Below are 22,069 nucleotides of genomic sequence, written 5' to 3'. Positions count from 1 at the left end.
GATGACCCGAGGACACGCATTTAATTTGGCAGAATTTAGAGCCTCTTTGTGTCCTAGTGTAGCATCAGCCCTTGTAAAAAAGACATGGGATCAGTCAGACTGGTTTTACACAAAAAAAACTGAGCATGCACTGATATTAAAAAATATGACCACCGTCGATAAACCGATCCGTGTTTAAATGTTATGGCTGATATTATAAATTTATACTATTACTAAAAAAAGCGTTGGTTTACAGTCCATCCGGAAAGTATTTACAGGGCTTCACTTTTGCCACATTTTGTTATGTTACAGCCTTATTTCAAAATTGATTAAATTCATTTTTTTTTCTCAATTCTACAAACAATACCTCATAATGACAACATAGAAAGAAGTTTGTTTGAAATATTTGCAAATGTATTAAAAATTAAAAAATTAACATGTACATAAATATTCACAGCCTTTGCTCAATACTTTGGCACTCAAGTCTTTTTGAGTACGATGCTACAAGCTTGGCACACCTTTTTTTGGCAGTTTCTCCTATTCTTCTTTGCAGGACCTCTCATGCTCCATCAGGTTAGATGGGGAGTGTCAGTGCAGTCATTTTCAGATCTCTCCAGAGATGTTCAATCGGTTCAAGTTTAGGCACTGGCTGGGCCACTCAAGAACATTCACAGGGTTGTTGCCACTCCTTTTTTATCTTGGCTGTGTGCTTAGGGTCTTTGACCTGGTGGAAGATGAACCTTCACCCTAGTCTGAGGTCCAGAGCACTCTGGAGCAGGTTTTTATCAAAGATGTCTCTGTACATTGCTGCAATCATCTTTTCCTCAATCCTGACTAGTCTCCCAGTTCCTGCCGCTGAAAAACATCCCCACAGCATGATGCTGCCACCACCATGCTTAACTGGTTTCCTCCAGACATGATGCTTGCCATTCAAAGATTTCAATCTTTGTTTCATCACACCAAAAAAATTTATTTTGGCAAACTCGAGGCAGTCTTTCACTGAGGAGGGTCTTCCGTCTGGCCACTCTACTATACAGGCCTGATTGGTGGAGTGCCATAAATCAGACATTAAAATTATCAACTTTGAAAATTTTCCTTGTCATGTCTTATTTTTAGGACAGTCTTACTTCAAGGTCAAGGGCAACATACAGGTATTTTGCCAATATCTTTTTAAGAATGTGGTTTCTGAACAGTCATCTGACCTATTTGTGGTGTAGTATTGCTGTGTTCAGAAATGATATCAGTTGTGGAACACTTTTCTCCTCTACCTTGATCTCTCTATCATTGATAAAAGTGTAAAAGAGCAAGGAAATATGTGTGAAGCTAGTGACAAATTCATCATGGCAATTGATGGGAGATGTTAACAGTCTTCTTATTTGTTTTGACAGTATTGTTCACTGTAACCACATTCTCAGACTCAAATGTCTGTGTACACAAGGAAACAATGTATTTCTCGACAAAACTTCCGTAAACAAGGTTGTTTCCAAATTTGTGAAGTTGAATTTTGCTGTGTTACAAGGACTCAAGCAAAATAATTAATTTTCCAGTTTCTGTATAAATACCTGCTTGTATTGTCTGCCTTTCTGCTTTCATGTACATTATGTATGTGTCTGTTTGAACTTGATAAGCTCCAAGGCTGACTTTTGTCCAAGGTTGTACATAAGACATTAGCCATTTGTTTTCGGTGTGAGAACGCAGCAAGATCCCGTTCGCTTAGTTGTGCTTAAGTCTCATATGGTGTTGGAGTTCATGAATAATGTATTGTGTCGACAGATCGTATCAACTGACAAAGTTCAACTGAAAATCTGTCAATGACTGACTCACTGGCTTTCAGCTCTAGGTTCCAAAATACCGTAACTGAACCTCCACTTGGAAACGAAGGTAACTTGCTTATAACACTGTAAATTTATACAGTGTGAATGAAACCGTGCACGATTTGTTGGAGAAAAGATAATGTATTAGATGTTTGTACACAGTCTTTGCCTTCTTTAGAAAAGAGCATGTGTATCCATGTCCTTCAAATGTATCAAAAGTAAACAGTGGTTTATGGAGGTAGAATTATGTCTTATGTCTAATACAGCTCTAGAGTGTAAGGTCAAGTTTGTGAATAATTTTTTTGATGGCCCTGCACTTTGATGGTTTTATTAGGATGTTGCTAATCTAGTGTTCTTGTTCTAGTGTCAGTCAAGGCCTGTGTTGCCCGCTACACAGAAAAACAAAGCACAATTGGCACTGTTGTCTCACGTGTCTTCTGTACAGCCCTGCTAGATCCGTCTGTGAGAAATATACCAAACCAACATGTTATAGCCTGCAAATAAACATCAAAGGCAATTAGCAACAATGAGGTTTTCCTGGATCAAGGTATTTGACAAGGCATAATCACTCTAATACAAACAGAATTAGCTATAAATGGTTATTCTCTTAGGTTTGTGCAAAACGCTGTAGTGTTTCTATTGAGAGCAGCTGCATTTAAATAAAATCAAGTTTGATTTTTAAGTTTAAAAGTATGGTCATTAAAGGTCCTGTTTTTCGCGTGTTTTCGAAGCTTTGATTATGTTTACAGTGTGCAATATAACATGAGTTCATGTTTCGCGTGTAAAAAAACAGTATTTTTCACACTATTTACTTATCTATATTTACAGTGCTGTTTTCTCTGTCCTAAAAACGGCCTGATGATTTCCTTGTTCTATGAAGTCCCTCCTTTAGAAACACGTAACGAGTTCGGATTGGGCCAACGCTTCCCGTGTTGTGATTGGACAGCAGCTTAGCCCACTTTGCCCGGAAAGGTCCCGCCTCTTACCATAACAGGGAGATGCAAGCGCTGTATGTGCGCTCTTCTCCACGTGGGAGAGCAACAAGACCACGCCCCTATTTTGCGTATTCTTGAGGGCGGAGGGTTAGTCAACAAACGGTTGTAGTGACGTCATTACAGCAGGAAGTGCAGGGGTGTAGTCCAAACCGGCCGTTCGCTGTAGGCTTTGAAAGGGAACTTCTGTTAAATAAAATATCTCGCTTGGCATTGAACTTTGAGCTTTATAATTTTACAGGTATTATTTATGCTCCAACAGCAACATTTCACACTAACTAAAGTTTGAAAGATGGAATCGCGAAGAACGGGACCTTTAAGATTTGAAAAGTCTCTTATTCTCACCCAGCCTGCATTTATTTAATCACAAATGCAGTGAAAACACTACTGTGGAATGTTAATTACAAATTAAAATAATTATTTTATTCCTGTTATGATCCTTCAAAATTCATTACAATAGTCTGATTTGATGCTGTTGGTTATTTTGAAGACATTTATGCTGCTTAATATTTTTTTGGGAACACATTTTTGTAACACATTTGTAACATAATAAATCCCTGCGCCCCAATTCGCATACTATCCATACTGAAGAGTATTCGGAAATATAATTAGTATGTCCCAAATCATAGTATGCTGAAAAGAGTATTCCAAAGATACCCGGATGTTTTACTATTTCCGGTCCGAATTCGAAGTACGGATTGACACACACTCTAACGGCTGATATTGCCCACAACCCATTGCGAATTGGACGAGGATTCGATTAGAACTACAAACCCGGATAAAAAGTGTTAAAAAACTACAAACATGACGGGTGTGCGAGTCCGACGATTAAGTAGAGAAGTATAGATAAAGGGGTTTGAGTGACCAATTATCAATATTTTACCTGACAAAAATATATTAATTCAGCGTTGTCCACATTATATTTCACCTACAGCGGCATTGTGAACTTTTGTAATGTCGCGTGTGGTTTTAAATGCATCATTATATTTCAACTGTAAACACATGAGGAGGGTCTCTGCATTAAAGACCCACAAATCGAAGATCACCGTGCGGCTACATTTCTCTCCGAACAGTAGGAGATTAAACTGAATGTGGAGGATTATAACTGTGACGAATCTGACGATGCCTTACAGGGCAGTTAAACGGTGACGGGATGCTCGTAACTAAGCGACAGAGTCTGTTAAATATGGCAAAGTAGTATGTCCCGAAGCTTGCATACTTTTCTGCTACACACTCAAAAGTATATACTTTTTCTTCACAAAAAGAGTACGTACTTTTAGGACGTAGTATAAGTAGGTGAATTGGGACGCAGCAAATGTCTTCACGTATGAAGTTCATACATTCTTCCTAAATAAATAAAAGTAATCATTTAATTAAAAAAACTTACTGACCACCAACTTTTAAACGGTAGTGTGCTTTTTCATAGAAAAAGAATTTATAAAGAATTTCATAGAATTTATTTTTTAAATAAAATATGTATACTGTAAAAAAAAAATGGCTCCAATTGAAAATGTTCTATTGACTGATCACATCTAAATTTTTCAGTTGGCTGAATTAAAATTCTGTGAACTGATGCAATTTAATTCACAGAAATTCAATTGGGCCAACTGAAAAAAATAGATGTGATCATTCACTTGAAAATGTTCAATTGGAGATCTGATTTTTTTTTTTCAATGTACATTCACGAGTAAATAAACTAGTGATGCATCTATGAACTGATTGGCTCTTCTAACTGTAAGGTGGAGCCATACTGAGTATTGATTTATCTATTAGTATATGTATTTAACAATTGTACTGTCTTCTCCCCTTACATCTGTTCAAAAGGTCAAGGAAGTTTTGACCTGGCCAGAGAATACATAACATCCATTATTGCTGATGTCTGAAAATCTATGCTCATCTTAATATATATTATAATTTGACGTGAAATTTGTTTTTGTTTTTTTTAATGTCCACCATATGTGACTTATTTGTACCCATGTTAGAATAATTTGCATCTGTCCATGTACATTTCCTGTTGTAAATCAAATTGTCCATCCACAAAATAGGTTATTCAATCAGCCAGGGTTTAATTGTGATCTCTAATAGTGTTGAGTTCTAGTATGTGTAAGTGCTTGTAAGTATGTGGGCATAAAAGGAGGGCTGTGGAGACCTGTAGTTACCATGGCGGTTTTCTCTTAGGAGTCTCCAGTGTCGTCCCATAGCATCGATTGCTGCTTAATTAAGGCCCTCTTACATCAGAGTGGCACCAGGAACAGGGAGTGAGTGAGCCATGTGACCGGGGCTGAACTGGAACTGCCTCGCACAATCTGCCTGTCATCTGGCACCAAATTAGTGCAGATCTCCTCCCACTATTTCCCTAATGTTACAAGTCTGCTTTGGTTTGTTGTTAAAAAATGTGCCTGTTAAAAATATTAAATTAATGACAACAAATATTTTATCACAATATAAACTGTTTGTCCTACATCCACTTTAGTTTAACACTGAAGATTTTGTTGTCATGCCATAAGGTGCGTTGACGTGTGGGGGAAAATGTCTATTGTCAATAGTTTAGTGATGTATGAAGCACAGCTCACAAAAGTCACTTTCAACTCATGAAAAGAAAACAAACATTTAAAGCTAAGGCACTCTGGGTTAATACAGCTAAAAAGCCTTTATTCTCTCGTGGCTTAAATGATTTAAAAACAATTCCAAATACCAACGTGTTGCATCTAACACTCCTTCATCGGGCCACTTTCAACCCAAACAGCTTACTGTTGGTCAATGCAGGGAATTCGAGTGACCTGGTGCAAAATTGGCGGGGGAAATATTTCCCCTTCACGTGAAATTCTCAATTCTCAATCATATTGAAATGGGTGGATTTCGCCCAGACAGAACATTTGTCTAACAATGGTAAATGTGGCCATACCTTTAGATAAATGGCTACTTTGTTCATTGCCATTTGCAGATGCTTCTTATTCAAATGACTTCAAGTATGCTAATTACAAGGGCAATTCCCTTGCCACCTCCTGTGGTGAAATGTTTTGTTCGAGGGCCCATTGGTGCAAGCACAATTGTAATGTCGCTAATTCTCAAGGTCCTACGTCACTCATTTGGGATTAAAAATTACAGTCCATTTTTTGATCCAAGGCGCATTAAATGTGCACAAACTGATCTTTCCCACAGTGTCATGCCACTCAGTGAGAAGTTAACCTACTTATTTGCATTTGCATCTAGTTGCTATAGAATAAATGATCATGTTGGAGAACAAGACAGACACTGGCAGTGATTGGTTGCCTTACAAGCTTGAACTAAATCTTGATATCACAAAAAACCCTGTTATACGCTGAAACCAAATAGACTTTAATACTATTGTACATGATTTACGTATGTTTAATTACTGTATAAAGACAGGGATTGGTTTGATATTTACATGTGTTGGGGGTTTTGTCTAGAAAAACCCATTTTGGCTCGGTTGGGATTACAAAAGGTCCTAATAAATATAAGTGGCTGGAATCTATTGCTTGTTAATTAGCATACACCTGGCAGATTAGCACATTGACTCTTTTGATAGCCATGAAGTGAGAGACCTTGATGGAGGGGGTGTGAATAATGAGCCTCCTTTAATAATCTTGTTTTCTCATGTAAAAGCCCAGGCGGAATTGACGTATAAAGGAAACTAAAAGATTCCAACCTTGTGATCAGCTACAGTGTCAACTAAATTTCTGAGACCGAAAAATCTAATTCGGATCCGAATGTACACTAGTTCAAAAGCATTGGGTTGGTAAAATGTTTAATGTTTTTTTAAAGAAGCCTCTTATGCTCACCAAGGCTGCATTTATTAAATACATCAATACAGTAAATCGTTCATTTGGAAAAATATCCATTTAAGATGTTATGCTATGCTGTTATGTTGATGGTATGCTGATAATACAATTTAAAATGAAAACATTTATTAAATGATCCAAACCAGTAGTGCAAAATGCACAAGCATTTTCATTTGTGTTCTCTAAATTTGAGACCCTCAGCTGCCATTCTAAACAGCAGGCACATACAGGGTTAAATGTGAGGAGTTTAAGTCTGGAACAGTACACTCTGCTAACATAGTCTATACACCCATATTATCTTTCACCCATTTGACCAATTAAGGCTAGTTTACTCTTCAAGTGTGAATTTGTCCCTCTAAACTACAGTTGTTTTAGCTTTCAATAATTTGTGATGATTGCCAAATACTTTTAAATGGCACTGAGAGACAGATATCCATATACTCAAGACATGAAGTCATGTCACTTGGCTCAAAGACTGAGGTGTCTCTCTGAATACGGGCCCCTTTTTATCAGCGAATACCGAGAGGAGGGTTTGTGAAGTAACGATTTTTTTCGCCCCGGTCTACATAGACAGTAGTGTTACATCAGTGTGTCCTCTCTATTGACATTCTTTTTATGTTCTCTGTGGTGGGGTGAGGGAGGCTTAGTGTGTATATATGCAGTGTGTCTGGCAGCGGCTCTGTTTAGAATGAGAACACACGCACACTATGAATGCTGACGTCAAACAGCGGCCGTTAGAAATGGATATCGCCAACATGGGTATCTCAGTCATACAAACGTGCTGATTAAAGCAATTTTCCCAAAGGAGTTCCATGAGACAAAGAGGCATTGAGAGGCTAAATGAACTCCCTTGGCTTGTTTGTTCCTAATCGTAGCCTGTAGTTGGTGTGTAACCATCAGTGTTTTGGGCTTGGCAGGACTCATTACAGTAACATTAAGCTCAGCGGCTGTTGCTGTTATGGGTAACTAACGCAATTACAGCCAGCCAGCTTTGCCAGGAATTATCTCAGCGATTTAAAAAAAAAAAAAAAAAAAAAAAACTTCACTATGAAAATATCTGTGTTTGATAAATAAGTGCATTTAACTTTAAATGTGAAATTCCAGTTAGATTTTATAATTTGTCTATTTAAAGCAAAGTAAACACTTTAGCTTGACTGATTAAGCTCAGTTAAGATAAACGTTCTGATGAAATATACAATATCATTCAAAGTTTGGGGCCGAGAAATTCATATTTTTATTCAGCAAGGATACATTAAATCAATGTGACTGTCATGTTACTAAAGATTTCCATTTCAAATAAATGCTGTTCTTTTGAGCGTTTTATTCAACAAAAAATTTAGCACTGTTTTCAATATTGATTGATAATAAAAAATGTTTTGAGAACCAAATCAGCATATTAAAAAAGGATCACGTGACACTGAAGACTGGAGTAATGGCTGCTAAAAAAATCAGCATCGCCATAATTTCATTCATATTTGACACTTATGAATGAAAAAAATCGTACCGTCCACAAACTGTTAAATGTAGTGTATCCCTCTTTCAAAAAGTATGTGTGGAAAACTGTCAGATGGTAATACCATGGTACTTTGACGTTTACCATAGTGTTGAATGATAAACTTTTCATGTAACATGGTATACGGTTTTGTGAGTATTACCATGGTACTTTTATAATGGCGTTCTTGGTGTTATATCACCACTGAATATAGCATTTGTGTTTTTACATTTTTAAACTATTCATTTTTGCGTGGCAATTTTTTTTAGTTAGTCATCTGTGCCTAATCAAATGAGGATGTGACTCAGAGTCTAGTATCGTCACTATACATTTGAACCGACTTGTTACTAAGAAACGAGTGAAGCTTGCTAATGTCTATATACTAACCATAATATTAAATCTCTCGTGTTTTAAATTAATCATGATATTATAGAAAAAACTAAAGAAAGGATTGCCTTCATGTGCTTTTTCAATGTCAACAAGATAAAGATAATAACTAACCAGCAAGTCTCTAAATATGCCAAAGCTTAAGAAAGAAAATCATATGTTACAGTGCTGTATTTGAACCAAAACACTCATTTAGCCTTAGACTTTCTCTCATGGCGATGTGTGGTCGCTTAATAGTCCCTCTTTGTTTAAACTGTGTGGTCTTCAGTAGGTTCCAGGCCACTAAAATGGAAATCCAGAGATCAAAATGGAGGTGACAAGATGGGTGTGGCTAAGGAAACCAAATTTATTTACATTTAGATAACCCATCCCCCCACGGGGAGAGATTGGGAGTTAGATTTCCTACTGGTAGAGATTAGCAGAGGACAGTAGAGCCGCCGGGGCTTGTGTCCTCAGGAATATTTCATTTCATCACGTTCCATTTTAGCCTTAGCCAGTTGGCCAGCTGAGCTCTGAATGAGAAGCACATGTGAGCACGAATTAAAGTCAAGACCTGGTATTAGTCCAACATTCTGCTGAAAGGGCAGTGAAATATAAACTCAAAGTAAACTCAGCCAAGACCGCTTGAACTTCTGTCACGCTGTAATGGCAGGGGAGGAGTATTTGTTTAACATTTGTACACCTTTGTAAAGGTGATCAAATATTTTTTTTAATCACTCATACTGTTACACTCAAATACATTAGTCCCGTTTTGTTGGTCTTTTAGCCTTAACTGTGGGACTTTTGTATCACTTGTATTCCTCTGCTACCATTTGGCTGTTTTTTGCTAGCTGACAGCATTCGTAGAAATGATGAGCAGCCTGTTCTTTGCCAGCCTGGTGTTAATGTCAGGTTGAGATGAGCTTGATCAGTGAAAATAAAGGCTGGTTGGGTTTCACACAAATAATGTCACAATTGGTATTTCAATTCTGTCCAACACTGATAAACACCTATAATAGTTTTTTTATCATGGCTCAAAAAAAAAGAGAGACAAAAATCATAACTTATTTAGCCCTTAAAGGTTTGTAGTAGTACTTATTATGTGTAAATAGTACAAGTACATAATAGAACTCTAAGATACTAACATGTACATTTTAGTGGTTGATAAAATTCCATTTTCTGTGACAGTGATAACTGTTAAATAGACAAAAAACATCTTTAAAAAATAATTTGTCTATATAAATAAAATAAAAACACTAAAAACTAAAATCAATCATTCTTGTATCGAGTGTTACAAGTGAAGTAATCCATCACAACCTTATAATGTACAGTACAAAAATGGATATTTATTTAGAGATTTGCTAAAGATGGCATTTAACAGCGTTATTAAATTATTAAAGATTAGAGTCAGCTTGAATCGGAAGTCGTGATAGTCTTTCCTTCCTTATTGTGACGTATATACAAGTTAAAAGTTGTCTGGCTATCACCAGACTAAGCTCAATCTTTTAAGATTGAACATTGGTCTGGGGAGTCTGCTGTGTATTTTCTACTGCACAAGAGGCGTGATTAACGCGCATAGTTCAAATGACTCCGTACGAAATTGGATAGTCCTTCAACCAATCAGACCACAAGAGGCGTGATCAGCAGGCAACGACCCATCGTTTCTCTAGCCGTCATTATGCTAAACCCTGCAATAGTGCGCCAGGTGGATAAGCCAGTCTGTGATTGGTTCCCACAAATGCAATAGCAGGATAAATGAATGTACAGGTTTTCAGACTGAGCTGCAGGATGAAATCATATCACCGGCAGATCAGGCTGGGTTTACCCAGTCTAAGTTAAAAGGCTTTTCGAACTTGATTTTGTCTATTGGGAATTAATTGGATCGTCGTAGTTTGCTATTGCTGTGATGTCATGCGAGTGACAGGTTTTCCCGCCCTCGTGCCAGTAAACACATCATCAGAGAAGAGATGTCACTCCAAGAGGGAGGGGAAGTTATTTTGATTAAACTGATTATATGGGTACATGAATTTAAAAAAAAAAATGTTTATAATAAATACAGTAATATTCCATAAAAAAAGAATGGTCCGTTTTGATTTCATACCATCTTCAAGTGAGCGTTAGAAGACTGCAAATATAATGTAAATGTACAGGGTAACGATAATCTAAATGTGAAAATATGGTACCAATATATCAATAGCAAAAATGTTGCTATCCTTTTAAAAATTTAAAAGTTGAAAGTTCATTTTGTGTGCCTCTGAAGTGAAGCTGATGTTTGCAGTAATCTGTATGAGGTACGTGAACAAGCACGTGTGAGTAACCTGATGCTCTGGATAGAATGTGATGTAATGTGATCTCACAGCAGTGTTGGCATGAGTAACCATCACAACACATCGTCACCTGTGCTCTTATCCAATTGCTCTACAAAGGAAACACTGTTCAAGTCCTGCTCCATTGCTCTAACTAACCCATCACAGAGCTGTTGTCACATTATATGTTTTGTTTCCACACAGGAAATAGCACGCCACCTTCGGCCCGTCACTTTACGGGCGCTCTACGGCAAAAATAAAGTGCAGAATGGTGTACACTGCACAGACCTACCAGAGGACGGGATTCTGGAGGTGAGCTCATGCAAATCTCATTCAAACCCAATGTTACGCAAGAGCCACACAGTCACGTTTTGTCTCGTTTTAGTCATTTTGAGGATGTTTGTTCGCTGTTGAAAATATTTCTGGATCCCACAAATGCTTATGAAGCCCAGAACAAAATGGCATCCAGGTCTCATGACTGTCCGCAGTGGGCCGAGGCAGACCTACAGTACAGCGTGTCTCACAGGAAACGAAGGCAGGCGGATAGAGTCGGTTTGATAGAAGGAAAAAAAAGCTTTGTTATGCCAGGGAGTGGGTATGGCCCGGTGGACGTCATTGTTGTGCACAACTCCTGATCTGTCCAGCCTCTAGCACAAATGGCCCCTTGTTAATCATTTGCCTGCTGACCGACTCAGCCATGACATTCCAAGAGCTCAGGCCTCACAGAGGCCCAGCACAGACGCCGGCTGCCGTAACAGGCACAATTCAGGGAAAGTCAATTGTTTGAAAGTAAAACAAGCTGGCGAGCTGATGCTAAGGCCTGATGAAGTGCTAAAAGTGTGTCACAGATTAATGATGGTCTTTATAATTTATTAAATATTCTATTTAGGCGTGTCCAAATTCATGTACTTATCCACTATTCAATGCCTGTTGAATGTTGGACACTTCGTGCACTCTACTGTCGAAGCTTTCATTACGTAGCAGTGGGGCTATCAGACTCCCATGTTGGACGGCAAAATTAACTTGTAAAATTTGAGTAAACTATATTTTACAGTGCGTATCCAAGAAAGTACTGGTAATATAAGGTAGCTACATGGGTTACGGTTAGTACCTAGTTATAACCCAGTTATTGTTATAATAAATAAATCGTATGCATATGCAGAACAGGACTGTAAAAATAAAGTGCTACCTAAAATTCACACGCATACACTGTACTTAAAAATAGCATCTATGGTTCCATAAACATCAATGGACCCTTTCCATATCTACAAAAGGTTCTTTAAATTTTAAAAATGTTCTTCCCACTAAGAAAAAAAAATGCTAAGAGCGGTTCTCTGAAAGGTTCTTTGGGGAGCCACAAATAGTTCTTCTATGGCATTTCTATAAAAACCTCCTTTTGGAACCTTTCATTTTAAGAGTGTAGGGTAGGCTACTTAGGGGCACATTTATTAACAGCTTGTGCCAGAGCAAACCCTCTTTGGATGTCAGAAAACTACTTTCAGGATTTACCAAAGTTAAAAAGTCAGCGATCGATTTGGTGATTTACTAAGGTTTGCACTCGTCAATTTCCTGGTATTTGAGCCATTATTATATTACTTCTTAAACCAGATGCCAAATTGAGCTGCTCTTGGTAGATTGTGTTGGTCATTTTAGAAATGCGATCCATTATGTGATCCATAGACACACTATGTTCTTTAAATTGCGCGTCATCAGAAAATCATGTGCAGAACTTTCCACTCTCGCAAATTAGCACTGTCACACATTGGACTGAATTGTGTGAATTTCTGTTTTGCAGGTCCAGTATTTCTTTAAAATTTTAGATGGATGAAGCAACACTGAGAGAATCCGTCCAGCTGTTATTTAAATAAAGACCACTTTAACAATGCCTCAGTTGTCTGTCCATTTATTTCTTCTTAGGTCTTACCCAGATTTAAATAACATTACAAGAGCAAATGATACTCTTGAAAAGTGTTCTGATGTCCAACAATGACTTTTAAGAACTTTAAAACACAAACAAAATATCCTATTACATGGGGTACTGCTTTGCATCTGATAGGTTTCTAACCTTTGACCAGTGACTTTGGTTTTTGGATTCATACATTACACTTTCTCCTGCTGAAAAAAAAATTGTACAACTGCATAAATATAAAATTCTTCCACCATGAAAATGGCAAAAACATTCATTAGAAAGTAACACCACATCATGTGATGTCTCCAGAACAAAACAAAAAAAATTATTAAAAGCACTGAGTTGCCATGGTCACCACTGGCCAATTCAGTCCTTCACACTAGACACACAGTTCTACACTTAATAGTAAAGAAAAATAAAAGCCTTACACAGAATTTTCATTAGCCCCAATTTCCCAAATCGAAGAAAGATCAAATAAAAAGTCAAAAGGTGATGTAAAAACATTCCCCACAATCAATGAAAAGCAAAAAAAATAATTAAAGTAAAGGGAAAAAAAGATTTGAACGGAGTGCAGTCACTTACACACACACACAGACCTGGGGAGTTCAGAGCGTACCATGCCAGTATTTTCAGTTTTTAAGTAGACGAATACGCACATTCACACTCAAACTCTCTCTCTCTCACACACACACACACACACACACACACCTTGGACCGCTAAGTCTTTCTCACATAAGACAACAGAAATTACAACATGGCTTGGAAAGGACCATTGTATGCGACTACTGCACTACACACTCCATAAAATATAAAGAGACCACACTAGGCAGAAATACTCAGGGGACAGAAACACTGCTCGCTACATCAGTAGTGGAATTATAATTTACAGTAATAAATGAACGTCCCATGGCTCACGGAATATTCTCATTTACAGTAGAATAAATACTTTGCTATTGCTACTCTTCCTGTAATTTACATTCTAACCCTAGACATGCAGAGAAAGCTAGTGTAAAGCGTACAGATTAAGTGTAGGTCCCGTATGTTATGAAAGTTTGTTCAAGACTAGTTGTCGTTGTTGCTTTTTCCAATTGAATTTGTGCTCGTCTTTGTTTATTTGTCTAATTTACTGTGTTTTGTAATGGGCAGAATAAAAGTGCTATTTTCATAGCTAAGGTCATGACTTGATGTTGACTTTGATGTCAAAACGTCCCTGAGAACGGTCCTTCTCGCTGTAACCGATGTTCTCTCCATATACTTTACACTCTATGCGCATGTCCATATCCTTCGTGATGTTGTGGAACTTGATGGCCACCAGAGGCTGGAGGTACTGGGGCTGTAGCAGCTTGCCGTAGTAAGGATAATACTGGAGGGGGAAACCAGTACCCACCCCGAAGTAATCGATCGGTCCGAGCTTATCTGCTTCCTCTTCTCTCTGTTGACAAGCATAACTAGTGTTAGATAATTCACTTGAGCACAGTGCACATTTCTTTGCTAAAGGCCCGTTCACACCAAGAACCATAACGATAAGGATAATAGTTAGCTCCCTCACCAACAGACAATAACTTTCTCTTTATTGTAAGCGTGCAAAGTTATGTTGTCCGCTGCTTTAAATGTGCAAGCCTTTTAGACTCTGGATTCTGATTGGCTGGCAATGTAGTTATTATCGTTATAATTGTAGCGTGGACTTCTCTTTTCTCGGAGAATTGGAATGATTATCAAAACTTTATATTTCTGTCATTTACCTGACCTTCAAACCTGTATGAATGTCTTTCTTCTGCTAAACACAAAAGAATAAACATTTTGAAGAAAAAAAAAATCAATGGAAGTCAATAGGGCCCATCAAATATTTAGTTCCTGACATTTTTCAAAATGTCTTCTTTTGCGTTCAGCAGAAGAAAGAAATTCATACAGGTTTGGAATGACTTGTAGGGTGAGTAAATGGTAACAGAACTATCAGACACTACTATCCCTTTAACACCAACTAGCAAAATAGTAGGGATGCACTGATAATGCAATTCTGGCCCATGATTGTAATAATTATGCTATAGCCGATATTATACATGTAACGTATTTTCCAGACTATAAGTCACACTTTTTTTCTCCCGCTCTCCGCACTGATTCTGCCCTGCCAAAGCCTGCTAGACGCGCAGTGTGAAGCTAGCGTTATAGTCTAGTATAATGCGACTTATAGTCCAGTGCAACTTATATATGGTTTTTTTTCCCTCTTAATGACACATTTTTTGACGCGACTCTGGAGCGACTTATAGTCCGGAAAATACGGTATGTGTTAGATGTTGGGAAAGGTAATCTAAATGTAAAAATAAATTGGCATGCGCAAAAAAATATCTCAAATCAGACTCAAGCAATATGTTACTAGTATTTTGTGTATCGAAAATGCTATTTTAGCAAAATGCCTTCTAAGTATTTCTTACCTTGCTTGAGCAGTGGATTGGGATCAGATTTTGCTGAAAGTTAGGACGGGCTGCCTCAGGGAGACTGTTATTTGAAGCTGGAGGCTGAGGAGAAAGATTGCCAGTGATTAAGGGAAATATAATATAAATGTTGCTTCAGACTAACAAAGCCCTTGTTCTATATATATATATATATATATATATATATATATATATATTTATATTTGATAACAATCTTAACAAAATAAAAAGCTTTTTGTAATCTCAAATAACTCACCCGTGGCCTGAAGTTCACAATCCTATTGAGTTTAACGATGATGCAGGGCTTGCCTTCGCTGAAGCCATATGATGGGTCCTTTGTGCCTGAGCAGTCCTTCAGCCATTCTCTATTGAAGCGGCAGGCCTTCCTCACACCGTAATTGCTCTCCAGTTCTCCCCGATCAATATAGTCTCCGAATTTGTCTGAACATGAAACACATTAAGGCTTATTAGCGACTAATACAAATGTATTCGCTTGGCATTACTACAACAGTGCACCGGCATGCAGGACAGCAACATGGGTCAAATAAAGCCTCAATTGTCTACCTAAGCAGCGAACTTTTCACTTGTAAATGAATATCATATGACAGAGCTGGAGAGTAGGAGATCGCTTCCAGAACTGAGCTCTTTTAAGCTGACCTAAAAGCTTGGTTATATAGATGTTAAGATGTATATAGCTTAAAGATTATCATAAAACCTATCATACCTTCACAGTTTTCAAACTGGCTGTCATCCAACTGTTTGTCTCCGTTGTATTTTTCTAGAAGTTTTTCAATATTTTCCACATATGCAGAGTAACTACTTTTGTCTGAAGTAAAGCTGAGCTCTGCTTTATCCGGGCGTGGGGAGTGTGATAAGCCTGTAAATAAAGTGGAGAGGTTAAATGTGGCCTGAGCAACTGGTGTTGTAAACATTTAGACGAGTGATTTTTCCCTCCAGCTATAAGAGCAGCGAATGCCTGGTCCATTCATTGTCATGGAAGTTTGCTATTCAGATTCCCAGCTTGGCAGTAATTTTCCACCACGAACGTAAGGCCACAACGGGGCGTGGCGTGAGCGGAGCCAGCAGAGGAGAACAAGCGAACGGAAACCTTATATTGTCTGTAATGCCAATTTTTGTTTCAACAGCCTGGTAATGACCTTCCATGAATGTGCTGTATCTAGTTAAAAAGGAGCATCTTGCTTATTGAACATGAGACAGTTACATAGACATTGTTTGATTCACTTTTAAGACTCCAGTTAGAGCTTGCGAAAGTCTCCCACCCTTCCCCCTCCTCCTCTTCACAACTTCACGTGCTCCTGTCACACAATGGAAACTTTTTCCCCTTAAGAGGGAGGCGGGACTTGAACGCAGGCAGCATGTCAGTTCTATGTCCGGCCTTCTTTGCAGCAAATAGCTGCACACCATGGTGATCTCCACTTCATTCCTACTCGTGTTGTTTCTTTTTAGACTTCTGTGTTCAAGGGCCGCCTCTCTTAAAGGGGAAAAGGCTCTTTTTGGCAGAGACGTTTATGTTCAGGGCCTTCACGAATACAGCTAAATGTAATGCCAAGGCGGGAGTGTGCACTATGCAAACATTCACTGGCATGACTGGTGTGGCAAATGGCTGGCAGTGGAGCAACGGCCAACCTAGCAGGGATTATGGAAACTGCAGTATACAATGCCCTCCACTGTTTCTTTTCCCCATTTTTCCCCCCCTAAGTTCAATTGCAAAACCTTAACTGAAATACTATAAGACATACAGAGTGTGTGGATGAGAAACAATGCTGTCAGAACCCAAACGGGAAGCCTCGTCAGTCTGACCGGGAGTGTGAAGGTCAAAATGGCTTTCTGTGTGTGTCTCTCCTTCTACTCCCTCACACTCCTACCACCTCCACCCACTCTCTCCGAGGTCAGGCAGACCTTTAGAGCTGGCGAAATGTCAGGGTTTACAGAAACAAAATTAACTTCCAGCGTTATGGAACAGATTGCGTGTGTGTAAAGTCCCAAAAACAATTGGTTCTTTCCATTTTTCCATATAAATGGCAAATAATAACATGTAATGTTTCTGCTGGCTCAATTACTTTTAAAACTGTTGTGTCGGCAAGGCCTCTTGAAAATCTTTTCAACCAGGTGACAAAATTAAGGGATTCAAAAGATTCAGGTATTTAACTTTAAACTACACTGTTAAGATTTTCAACACAACTGTAAAAACATCTTTCCATAGTGATCTCTTCTATGTTAGTCAAAATCATCAACTACACAACAACACTGTCACATATTGTACTTATCAAAAATCGTGCCAGTCAAAACAACCACTGGCGTTTAAGTACATTTAGTTCATTCTGTATCTCTTCAGTTTGGTGATTCACTCAGAGCTTTTACTTGCGTACAAGTAGGACCCAACCTCTGAGCACTTTTGGGCATGTAACATCTTCAACATCAGCCAATCTTGTTTGTTACCTGGGGGTGCAACCCTGTCCTGGTATGTGGGCTTGTAGTTGCTGAGAGTCAGGAGCATGGCCTGGATGGTGCCAATGAAAATTCCAGCCAAGCAGCCATAGAAGATGACGTAGAAGGAGAAGATTTTGACTGTAAAAAAAATATATAGCATTAAATCAATGGGATGTTTTAGAGCATTCCATTTTTACAAAGACAACTAAATGTAAACCTGTCTCAAATATTTCAGATGTATCCACATTCAGTCTTGTTTTAAAAAGCGGGATAAAATGAACATAACATAAGAATTCACCACATCTTTTACATCCTAATAAATGTTATAGATCTTTTTGTGAATGACAGTCATCAATGAACAATATTTTTTTTTTCAAACTTAGTTTTGAATAAGGGTGTAACGATAGACATTATATTGAGATATTGCAAAATAAAAAAGCGACAATATGATTCACTATAGTTTGTTTTATCCAAGGCTCAACTTATTGTATTTATAAGGAACAATTCACCCAATAATGTCAATTCAGTCGTGTATTTTTTCGCCCTCATGTCGTTTCAAGCCTATAAGATTTTCATTTAACTTTCAAACACAAATGAAGATATTTATGAAACCTGAGAGATTGCTGTCCCTCCGTTTAAAGTCCATTCCTCTAAAACTTCAAAGATCCAAAAGTGTAATAGTCTTATCTAAATCCAAGTCTTCTGAAGTGACATGATGGCTTTTAATGATGAACAGATTTACAGCGATGCGTATACTGTAGTAAACACGGACATTCAAATACTTTCATGATGTGCGAAAACAACACGAGTGTGAGTAAATACAAAATTTAAATTTCTGGATGAACGTAACTTTACCATTTTGACATGCTTATCTTTAGCACGTATCTTTGCACCCCTAGTTTTGTCCATGTAATCAAAATGCCATAACTCAGTCTTCCACTGCATAATCCACCGCAAGCTCATATTCAGATCTGCCTCCATCCAATTAAGCAATTACAATAATCCACCCCAAACAACAACATTGGCCCAGATCCGGCCCACATCTGGATTCCACACATACCAGATGTGGGCCAGATCTGGGCCGAGCAACATTATGTTGCCTCTTCTGACTTTCCTCTTCCTTCTGACTTTTTCCTCAGAATTGTAAGATATAAACTAACAACTGTGAGTTATACATTTAGAACTTTATAGCTCACAATTGTGAGTTTATATCTTACAATTCTGAGGGGAAAGTCAGAATCACAAGATATAAACTTGCAATTGCAAGAAAAAAAGTCAGAATTTTGAGTTTATGTCACAATTCTATTGCAAGTTATATTCTACAATACTGCATTTTTTTGCGAGTAAATATCTCCGGTTGCAACTTTATAACGCGCAATTTCAGAATTGCGATATATAAACTCACAATAGTGAGAAAAAGTAGGAAGTGCAAGATATAAACTCACAACTGCCTGAAAAAAGAGATAAAAATTATCTTTTTTTTTTTTTTATTCTGTGTTGGAAACAAGCTTCTATACTAAACAGTTTCTAAACTACTGTGAATAAAAAGAAACAAAACCTCATTCAGCTATCTTCTGAGGTAAGTGACTCATTAAAAGCCCATTAAAAATGATTTTATTACATAAAATGTCATTACTGACAATTCTTATATATATATATATATATATATATATATATATATATATATATATATATATATTAGCTTGGATTGAGTCTTTAATTCAGTTTTACTGATCATAAAAAAATATTTATTTACAGAAATATACAAGGCCAAGTTTACCAACACAAACATGCCAAAAATGTGGGTCTAAGGCCTTTCTAATTTTCCAGACTAAGGAAGCCGGCTGCCTGCTGAGCCCTGCCATTTTATGCAAAGTTGCCAGTAATAATGAAACAACCCAAACTTCCCTGTGTGCAGTAAATGTGACAACAGAGCTCACATGTGCCTGTGTGACGTAACAACAGAATGCAACCTGCAGAATAACATTCCTGTCTGTCAGATACTGTGCAGTCTGTAGGATTCATTGAAAGAATGAATCCCACCCCCAAAACAACCACTTCAAACCAGTCGCCACCGAACACAAGGGTCGGTTTGTGTGTGTGTGTGTGTGTGTGGATGATGGGGTTATACTTCCTTTCATTCAGCCCTGGCACTAAACCTTTGCCGCCTCTTGAATCTACAGGAAACACATTCAAGTTTGAATACAGTCCCACAAGTTTAACGCGTCATACTCTCGGTGTGGGCAGAGAAAGAAGCTTGTCCCTGGGGATATAAATAAGAGGATGTCTGTTTTTAAACTTCTACGATGTTTTAAAACCTTATTAAACCCACATTCACAAAGTTTATAAGTAAGAAATCTCATGCCAACAGTAAACTCAATGCATCTATTGGCAGTTAGATACAATTTCCTTTAATCACATTTGGCTTCCCTAAAGCGTCATTAAAACCAATAATCATGTAACAATGCTTTTTAAAATGTATAGTCTTCAGTTGCAGTATTTTAGCGGGCAGTAGCCTGGGTAATATAATAAAATAAAACTTTCCAAAAAACAATTATCAGCGACGTCAAAAGAGACTGAAAGATGTTAAATCAGTACAATAAAGTCAAAAACTCCTCTTTAAATGAATAATACAAGCTCTAATGAAATCGTGTGCGTCAATGAATGCTTCCTCTGCCGCTAGCATCTCCCTTACTCTCGCAACTCGTACGGATTGGATAGCGTTTGCCACATTTATTAAAACAAACACAATGCAAATATTCAATTTAAAGTCTACGATAACACGAAACTTGTCGCAGACGTTTATTCATTTTAAAACGTAAAGCACGAGAGAGCGCCTAGCTGGCTAAGCTACATGTGACTGACTCCCACATGTGTCAGACTCAACTCAAACCTGTTTCATGGTCTTTCCATCCGTTTCACTGCTCGCTGTTTTAAACAACTTATCGTTTCCTGGGTAATGTACATTTTTTATAACAAGCATTGCAAGTGCAGCAAATGTACACAGAAGTCAATCTATCAGGAGGGCAGAGATAAACACAAATGTTAACAACTGATAAAACTGTCTCCCTAAAGATATAAAGATAGTCTCCCTCTTTAAATGCCTAACGTATATTAAAATGGAAAAACTCAGCTGATGTATATTGACAAAGAAAGCAGGAAGAGGAACTAGTTCTAAATAATACATTATTATTACATTATTACTAACTGTAGGCCATAGACAGGCCAAATTACTTTTGAGTCACCTTGACGAAAATATACTTAGTCACCAGCACAAACACGATCAAAGATGACACTTTTTCACTGTAAAAATGGTGTTTCCATTCATGCCATGATAATTTCTAGCATACTTGATTTGTTTGTGTTTGAACCTGATTTTCTTAGTAGTTGCAAGTCAAATTAACTGATCACTGCACGTCGTAACTTTGAAACCATTCTGTTGCTTGCAAAGCTACGGTCAAACTTAAAATTGCCATTTTAGTGGTTGGAAAATAGAACACTTTTCACTGTAAAAATTGTCCTTCAACGACAGCTATGCTGACATTTCAGATGTAACAGTTAGACGACTAACATCTTTCCTAAACAGTAATAGCATCCGTATAACGACCTTCAAAATAACCTTCTTCTTTTTTTTCAAACACCCCCAAGGAACGTTAGCATTTAATTAAACAATTTATCAAATATGAAAACATGTTATGGAGTTTAGCACTGTTCCCATCCTTTTTCCATTCAGTCAATGCCATTTTACCACCTTGTGGCTCATGACGCCTATAATAGTCCTTCTATTACATGACTATAACTCGATACTTTCGGCACACTATGCATTACAACACTGTGTATCTATCTGCTTAATATTTACGAATATATCTAATATGATAATCTAATTATAACTGAGAGGCGCCATCGCGAGGCGTTTTTTCCCCTTTGAAAACGAAAGTCACGACGCAGTCAGATCAAACAGGTGTTGAGCTTTTCCAAAGTCAGGAAACACGCTGTAAGTTAGTCGATTCTCCTCTAACGTCGGTACGCATCAATATTATTCAAGGAGAACACGTAGTTTAATCCAAGAGAAAAGGCGCTGATAAAACAATCTTGAGAACACTTACACCAACTGCAGCCTGTGCGTCCTAAAAATTCATTCTTGTCAGAATTCCAGATAAAGCTCTTCCATCCACCCGCAGCATCTTTATTTGAAGACATTTTCGGTATTTAGTTCCCTTTTTGGTGGTGTTTAAGCGGGCCTTGAGGACTTTACAGCGATGTTGTCCCCTTCCTTAATGTTGTAAAAAAGGACAAAGTCGTACCCGGTACCTTTGGTTGTACCAACTCAATATATAGTCGAGGCTAGACCCCGCCCATCGGCTCTTTTAATAAGTTACCTTCAAAAGAGGGAGGGCAGATTCCAACCAATCACAAGCCGCCTTGCTTTTGCGTAACAACTCGTAAACGGGGGTGGAATTTATGCTCGCTTTGAGCAGTTCAGTCAGTGCTATTTCTTTAAAACTCAAAACTGGTATAAAATATA

General features: G+C 37.8%; 2 protein-coding genes across 2 annotated transcripts in view; one reads left to right on the top strand and one right to left on the bottom strand.

Moving 5' to 3' along the window:
• Window positions 1-12,637, top strand: part of nme7 (NME/NM23 family member 7) — a 51,427-nt gene extending 38,790 nt beyond the window's left edge. The window contains exons 11-12 of the mRNA XM_067459680.1: window positions 10,957-11,064; window positions 12,548-12,637. Coding sequence (XP_067315781.1) covers window positions 10,957-11,064; window positions 12,548-12,580 — 141 coding nt within the window. The 3' untranslated portion in view covers window positions 12,581-12,637. The remainder of the gene's footprint in view (window positions 1-10,956; window positions 11,065-12,547) is intronic.
• Window positions 12,638-12,639: 2 nt separating this feature from the next.
• On the bottom strand, window positions 12,640-21,868 carry atp1b1a (ATPase Na+/K+ transporting subunit beta 1a). The gene is made up of 6 exons (XM_067459688.1): window positions 21,651-21,868; window positions 17,554-17,682; window positions 15,818-15,970; window positions 15,350-15,534; window positions 15,094-15,177; window positions 12,640-14,093 (listed from the first exon to the last, which is right to left on the bottom strand). Exons 1-6 carry the CDS (start codon window positions 21,742-21,744, stop codon window positions 13,836-13,838), a joined length of 903 nt encoding a protein of 300 aa, XP_067315789.1. The 5' UTR covers window positions 21,745-21,868; the 3' UTR covers window positions 12,640-13,835.
• Between the last annotated feature and the right edge of the window lie 201 nt (window positions 21,869-22,069).

Source organism: Pseudorasbora parva, chromosome 12 (assembly GCF_024679245.1).
Source record: "Pseudorasbora parva isolate DD20220531a chromosome 12, ASM2467924v1, whole genome shotgun sequence".
Classification (NCBI taxonomy): Eukaryota; Metazoa; Chordata; class Actinopteri; order Cypriniformes; family Gobionidae; genus Pseudorasbora; species Pseudorasbora parva.
The sequence above is the reverse complement of the archived record's forward strand: the minus strand, read 5'-3'. Positions and strand labels throughout refer to the sequence as shown.

Bases quoted from the DNA above. Each gene is read 5' to 3' on its own strand.
- atp1b1a (XM_067459688.1), bottom strand. From the start codon at position 21,744: ATGTCTTCAAATAAAGATGCTGCGGGTGGATGGAAGAGCTTTATCTGG. The intron at 17,683-21,650 runs GTAAGTGTTCTC...TTTTTTTTACAG, and splicing joins ACGCACAGGCTGCAGTTGGT to TCAAAATCTTCTCCTTCTAC. The intron at 15,971-17,553 runs GTAACAAACAAG...CTTTATTTACAG, and splicing joins GGACAGGGTTGCACCCCCAG to GCTTATCACACTCCCCACGC.